General features: G+C 35.5%; 1 protein-coding gene across 1 annotated transcript; it reads right to left on the bottom strand.

Annotated features, from left to right (window-relative positions):
- Positions 1-788: 788 nt before the first annotated feature.
- On the bottom strand, positions 789-6,836 carry LOC149518338 (protein argonaute 4-like). Its single transcript, XM_089763315.1, has 22 exons — positions 6,503-6,836; positions 6,196-6,401; positions 5,897-6,121; positions 5,665-5,801; positions 5,486-5,583; positions 5,295-5,392; positions 4,970-5,141; positions 4,756-4,872; positions 4,571-4,678; positions 4,372-4,434; positions 4,173-4,286; positions 3,894-4,062; positions 3,691-3,803; positions 3,413-3,550; positions 3,150-3,280; positions 2,809-2,874; positions 2,111-2,174; positions 1,842-1,953; positions 1,675-1,748; positions 1,269-1,363; positions 1,148-1,179; positions 789-964 (listed from the first exon to the last, which is right to left on the bottom strand). Exons 1-22 carry the CDS (start codon positions 6,731-6,733, stop codon positions 789-791), a joined length of 2,739 nt encoding a protein of 912 aa, XP_089619441.1. The 5' UTR covers positions 6,734-6,836.
- Positions 6,837-7,868: the final 1,032 nt, after the last annotated feature.

Raw genomic sequence — 7,868 nt, forward strand, 5'->3', positions numbered from 1 at the left:
ATCAACAACATTACGAAGGAGGTAAGGAAGCGTTCAATCTCAGAGGCAAAACATTTTACTCCATAAGCTGCCGAGGCTACTGATTTAAAGGAATGAAAGTTGCCTAATTTCCAAGAATCACCAACTTTTCCACTGACAAATGGCTCTGCATCAAACCATTCTGGAAAGTTGATCCTGCTTGTTATGGTTGCCATCGTTTTGAAATGGATACTCCTTTGAAATATTTCTGTTTCTTTTTTCTTTGGTACATGAAACAGTGGAGATTCGTTTTTAACAGGAAGTATTGTCTATAAATTTTTGCATGCTATTTTTTTTCCTACCAAAACCAACAAACTCTTTCCTGAAAAATTAAATAAGCTAGAAATATGACTCATTCTTGCCACAGAAAAGCATTACATTATATAATAGAGAAGTGGTATAGTTTTCTAAGCATCAGAAACCAACAAAAGTAGTTACTCAGAAGCCACATCTAACTGGTTAAGCAACTGATACCCTAGCCTAACAGTAAATAAGAGAACAGAGTAAAGGGCAGTAGTATAACCACTTCTCTAAACCAAACAGGAAAAAGCCACTGTGAATTACCTAGTCAAGCATTCATATCTTTAGATACGTTAGGGGCTAAGCATCCAAAAAGTTTATAATCAAAATGGATGATGATTCAGAGAACAGCACATCATCATCAGAACAAGTCTGATAGCCCTAACTCTAAAGGTTAAATATACTTAAAAAGAGTTTCAGATCAGTTGTTGGTAAAACCAAAAGCCTATAGAAAACATGGTCCAAAGGTCTCAGCAGAAGAACATAGAATCGGAGACATTCTTGTTCAACCACGGCAGCTGCGGAACAGGTACGGCTCCAGGAGCAGTCACCCCACCATGGCTTGAGGATGTCTCGGGAGCCTCATCAAACTTCAGGAAAGTCCCCAACTGCGAAGCTGCCAAATGCGCATAGCAAATAGGAGCAACTGCAATCCAAAGTAAGATTGAAACAAACACCTTTAAGAAATGGAAATACAGAATCAAGCAAAAAACCGCAAACTATTCTCTGGAGATCAAGTGGGAAAATCATTAGCTAAACCAAATTAACTTGGCGTTTGAGAAAAAGCATATCATAAACACTAGGGAATCAGCTCAACCAGAATACTTACCTACTGATATGGCAGTGGTACTTCTTTGATACCTGCATTAGAAAGAGATTACAAGGAATGCAACAGTGATTACAGCTTAAAACATCTATGAAGAAATTACAACACATGATTATACACTTACACATATGATAGAGAATGGACAAGTTCCTGCAGATCGTCGACCGAATATCCACTCTCATCTAAGAGAACATGATAATGGGTAGGCCTTGTGGTTCCCTGAACAGCAAACACAAATTATAAAAACAAAGCAACATTATAATAAAAGATGAAGGGCTATACCCATAAGACACAGCAAAAGCATCGAGCACAACTTGGATGAGGAAACCAGCCACAATTGGAACTTTAATCTCAGTTGTAAGTTTTCTTTCACAACAAAACATACATGACAGCCTTAAAATACAAACAATGAATTCTGGATAGAGATGGCAAGTACAAATGTAGTTGGCAATATCTGACCAATTAAGTGAGACAAAATTGCAAAATCAACAACCATTCATCAACTGAAACAAAATTCTAGAAAAACTTACAGTCATTCCAGCATGTGCACATAGATAAAAGTCATTGTTCTGTGGATGACAAATTGTGTTGTCTATCACAGTTCCTGCATAATTATTTAAAAAAAAAAAAAAGATCGATTTTAACAACTATAACAGAGGTACCAGATGACATGCATCAAATAATGAGTGAGCCTCACCAGGTAGAACATTATCAGGAGATCCCTGCTGGAAAAACCTTGTATGATGACTTTTTTGTGCTGCAATGACCACAAACTGGGGGTTCCAATTCTCATCAAGAAACTTGCAAGCCTATAAAGTAAACGTTAACCAGAGATGTTTTATCCCGAGCACTATCATCTTAAGACTGATTTATAACTAGCACAATTTTCTTACTTTTTTTGCATGAATAACTAAAAAAGAAATGTACAATTTTCAGTTTCCATGATTGAAGGGCACTACTGCATACCTCAATAATTTGACCCAGTTCAGTGTTCAAAACTTGATTGAACTGTGACTCGCTAACCCCATCCCTGAGTTGAACCAAGAATAATGAGCAAGTAAGCAATATTGCATTAGCATCCGAATAAAATGTAACAGAAAGATCAGCAAAATAACCGCAAACTAGATTACAAGAAATATGTAAAGAGATATGATGGTTCATAAAAAATGTTACATTCATAGAACCTAACTATACAAAACAGAAATCTAAATCTTAGTTAGGGCATTAGCTGGGATTTACATCATTTTAAGTCATATAGCCAGAGCAGAAAATGAGGATAATAGAAAAGGCTAAAAAATGAGAATGTTCTGAAGCATTTCAAACAGCAGGCAGCAAGGAACATGCTAGGTTGATTAAAAGTTTAAAGGACAACTTGTACAATCTGTAAGCAACATGAAGAGACTAAGCAGATCAAATATACTTGAATATCAATACAGCATTTCACAAGTAAAAAGATGATTTAAAAGAATAAATACACCCATTACTTGAAGTCAATACAAATAGAGTTTGCAAAGCAGAGACCAAGCCGTGGCAATTAAGAACTAGGAAAACCAAATTTTGCATCCCTGAGTTCCCTAAAAATGTATTCTTTCAAAATGTATGATTTAGAATATTGATATTATATAGAATGAACGTGAGAAACAGCAAAATGTAAAATAAGAAACCTGAATATGATGATTTGAGTAGGCTTTCTCTGTCCTGAGCTTCTATAAAAGTCCAATACAGCCTGCCTGATGTCAAAGAAAATACGTTAGGTACACAAACTATAAACATTATATTCTCAAAAGTTAAAATACTACGACATAAATGATTACCAGCAGAATAACATATTCTTATTACAACCCACCCCCAATGACGCCCCAAGCAAGAAGAGAGAAACAATAATAAGGATACAAAAAATAAATTTTCAGCATATAACTTGTCCCTTTTTTTGGATAAACGATGTCCTTATTTTGGCCAACACTTGTCCCTTCGTTAGTCAAATAACTTTAAGATTGAAACGTACCTCATAAGACCTCCATCCACCTGGTCAGACACTCGTTTGAATAGTGAATCTACCATTACAACCTTGGGTGACTGTGTCCGAACAGATGCCCTATAGCGGGAAATCGAAGGCCACTGCCTGGAGTTAACCACCTACAATTAAATACAATTAAAAAATCTCACAAAATTTGTAGTACAGAGAGACAGACAATTCACATCTCTATAACTGCTTGCAATTGATTGAAACTCAAGAAACCCAATGATAAGGAATAAGATCTTCCCTACCGCAGCTATTGACGGGACATCGGACTGCCCAGGAGAGCCATGTGACACACCCATGCCAAGGATCATAGTTGGAACACTTGAAACGACAGGGAATGAAAGTGTTTGTTCAATTGATAACATTGAATTCAGTCCTCCGAGCTGTGAGCAGATTATGATATTAGCAGGTTTAATTATAAATAGAACAATAACCCTTATGGTTTAACTACAGAAGATTAGAACTGCAACCAGAGGAATGACTCAAGTTAAAAAAAAGAAAAATTCATTGGACGGAAGCAGACCTTTGCATTGATCTTGAGAAGCAGATTCGTAAGGTACTTGTCATTGAACCTAGTTGGAGCCATACACTGAGTGACTATGCCAAAGTGACCCAGATTCTTTCGCTTCCATGGACCTTAGAAAATTCATTGAACTTACAACGTAAGCAAAAGGCTTGAAGAAAAACATGCATAGACAATGTATCAACAGTTGCGTTTGTGCACACCATAAAGACCGGAAATTTTCCTATCGGGCAGCAGACAGAGAAGGAACCGTGGAGTTTTATGAGTAAGTTTAGATTGCAGCTCATCAAACATCTTCTCCACTCTACCCAAAGGAGAGAGACGTCTGTTCTCATTCATCTCTGTGAACACACCTAATGGACTATCTACACGCTGAAAAAGAGACATGGAAAAGAACTTGAGCCAACAAGTTGAATTCTATAACGTATGTGCTGACTGACAATACCAATACAACCAGTACAAAAATTAGACAACAAACTTACAATTCCTTTCATTTCTCCGCATCTCATCAGATCCCGCACAAGTTTATTTACATCACAACGTGCCGAGAAGTTAACAACACCCCAATCTTCAATCCTAGTTGGCTCCACAAATCTCTACGAAAGCATAACTGAACTGTTGAGAAACAAGAGATGAAACATATGTAAGATAGAAGGCTGCAAAAGCAAAGAAGCTATAGACCTTATTGTTGAAATTCCATCGCCCATTCCGTGGCAAGAAATGTTCACCATCGCCCACTCTTATCTGTCATCAAAAGATAACTCAATTGGCATGTAGATCTAAAAGAAGGATCATTAAAATAACCCTCAACAACCAGCATACATGTACAAAATATCAAAGAAACAAACAAAATTCAGAAAGATAAATATCATTAACCTACCCATGGAGCTGGCAGAATACGGCCTTCCACTTGGATGACATTAGAGCTGATAGAAACACCACATGAACGCAGCATTGGTTCAGCACCATAATTACTGTTATGCAAAGCCTGCACAAAAATTTGCAACACTCATCAGTTGTAGAACAAGTGGAATGTTGAGAGTCAAAAGCTTATAATAGACCTACGTTAGACAAGATACTCAGTCTTTCTTGAGGCTTCTGCCTTGATTTTTCGACTAGCGAAGCTCTTTGGAAAGTGGATAGCGCTTTTGTGTAGCGTTGCAAGGACACCAAAGTGCAGAGCTATGGCATTGCAACAGGTGCACAACAAATCATAGACAAGAATTAGTTGCTAAGCATATATCATGTAACAAAACAAAACCACAATGCACCCATTCACCTCCATAGGAATATATGTTGGCCGATTTGGCATGCCAACATTAATGCATCGCAAATCTGCAGAATAATCCAACTGTATCTTGCGATGGGTGACAAAATATTCATAAACAGTAATCTCCACAGTCTCAGCTTCACCAGTCTCATTCTTCGCACTTTTCTGCTTCCATGAGAACCTGCATTATGGACACAGTACACAACAAATAAAAAATAATAACTTTAAACTGAAGTATTACACAACATGCTAGTAGGAAAAGCTCAAAGTTAAATATTAGCCAATTTAGCACAAATCAAAGAAAAAGCACTATTGTGAGACCAGGAAACCATACATCTGATCTTTGCAGTAAAGGTCACTCAATCCGGTAATCTTGTACTCCAGATTGGATGGTCTGACTTTTACCCTCAGATTTTTAAGCACTTGTTTAGCCTATTCAGGGTTTCAAGCAATTGCGGTTTAATAATTAATAATTGATGCAAAGAACTCTAATTCACTTGGCTAAAAAATGTAGTTATTGATAACCTTGTTCCAGTCCAGGTAGTGAGGATCTCTCATATTCTGATTGTCAAGTAAAAAATCCAATACTGGACCGGGTCGAATTATCATTGTATTTGATGCATCTGAAACACAAAGAGAAATAGTAATTAAACAAACAATACAAAGCACACAAATGCAAAAGCGCTGAGAGATAAGGTTCCAACCAATATTCAGTGAAAGGCCTCCTTGAGTAGCTCTGAAACTTGAATGGAACCCCCTGCATCCTAGGACACCACCGCCAATGTTTGTATAATTATTTTCATCATCTTGGAAAAAAGATTGGCGAACGTGTAGGCATCCCCTATGAAAGTCATTGTAATGTCCGAATAAATATAATATCCGGGATCAAAACCTACAAGTGGAGAAAAGAATATGCAGCCACATATTTTAACTCACCGTTTTGCAGCATGCTGCCGTAAAATGATATCTAGCATCCTCAGGGCTTGTTGTGAGTTTTCTGATTCTTGTCCATACAGAGCATTTTGAATGGCTTGCATGGGAATCTTTGCGGCAAAGCTAATCTCCACGTTAAAAGTCTTTGACTGATGCATATGTCTTAATATATTCCTTCCACGCTCTTTAGGGCTTTCATTGCCATCAGGGCTTGCATTCCTATTGTTTCTATACATAAAAAATTAATGACAATGAATGGGAGCAGTATAAATACTTCAAATCAATCTAAAGTGCACGTCAACCTGTTGGATGTAACATCCACAAGTACAACAGGAAACTCAAGCTTGGTACTTGGGAGAGGACCAACAGTAAATAAACTCTTCTCCCCATCATATGCAAAGTCCTTTCCAGCCAACTCACTGCTGTAGGTCTCATGCAACTTATCTATCACCTTTCTTCCAACACCCTTCCCATCCACTGGGCGACCATCTTCGTAAGAAAGAGAAACCTGTTGAACCAAAATGCAAAAGAAGAAGAAACTTGCATCAATAATTTCTATTTACCAATGAGAAAAAAAAGAGAAGCAGAGCGAAGTAAGCAATTACGTACACTGTAATGGAAGAAATGTCCATCAACACTTCCAACATTCACTTTGAAGTGATTTGTGAGAATAGATATCTTCTGCCCTTTAGATCCAAAACCTTTCCTGGCCATTGGGACACGTACAACCTTCTTTGCAGGTTCAGATTCTGATTCGTTTGGTACTGCATTGCGCGGCAGGGGCAGGGGAGGAGGAAGAGTGCCTGTTGCCCCACTTCCCTCATCCTCAGACGAGTGCATTTCCTAACCAAGAAAAAATTTCTTACATGAAAGAAAAATAAAATATAGTAAGCACTTAAGATTAGCTACAAGACAAATTCCCTAAAAGGTAGATAATAGTATCATTTCATGGATAAAAAGATTAGCTATAACCAGGCAGAAAAAAATAATTACTCTTAACTTGATAAATTAGTTATTACCAACAAAAGAGAGAAAACTAGAAACAATCACTCTTGACATATCACAATTTTAAAACTCGTCATTCTATATAATTTAGTATCTAGTTCACTTAAATTAGATAGTGTTTATTTATATATATGGTTTTTCTTTATAAAATTGTATTTTTTTTTTAAACTTTAAATATCCTAAGAGAAATCAACAAAGATGTATCTTTTTTTAGAGAAACATAAACATAGAAATTTAAAGAATTCAGAAAATAGAATAATGACTTAAAAATTAGATTGAAAATTTTTGTATTTGTATCGTGTAAATACTAAATTTCATGTATTTTATAAAAATTATGTGTAACAATTAATATAAATAAAAAAAATATGAAATATGGTTTTAAAATTTGTTAAACCATATATAATTATTATTAAAATTATAAATCATATTTCTTTCGTGTTATTTATTAATATTGTATTTCGTATTCCCTTTATTTGTATCATATTTATGTTATATTTTCATGTGATATATTATCTTAACAAAGTGAAAACAACAACATGATATTTTTTTCTACTAATATACTCAAAATAAGATTTTTTTTTTCTACCTACATATTCAAAATGAGATTTTTTTTTAACAATATGCTCATTCGCCAAAAAGAAAAACAAAGTCAATATGTTCATACGTCAAAAAAAAAAAAATCAAAGCACCAAAACTATATAATATTTAAAAATGAGATTTTTTTTTTCCTCACAAATGCTTAGAAAATCACATGCATGCACATGAAAGACGTGTTTACGAAGGATACCAATATTACCTAAAAATCAGAGGATCTGTAGAAAAAAAATAAAAAAGCGTATGTTGATGAATGCTGGAACTTCCACAAGAAAAAAAAAATAGAGAAATAAGCACAAATGGTAATATAAAAGAAAAAGAAACCCTTCAGAGTGCCAAAAAAAAGAAACCTTTAAGAATATGAGCTTGAACGCAG

Source organism: Durio zibethinus, chromosome 6, assembly GCF_047325235.1.
Source record: "Durio zibethinus cultivar Kanyao isolate XHJ-2024 chromosome 6, ASM4732523v1, whole genome shotgun sequence".
NCBI lineage: Eukaryota > Viridiplantae > Streptophyta > Magnoliopsida > Malvales > Malvaceae > Durio > Durio zibethinus.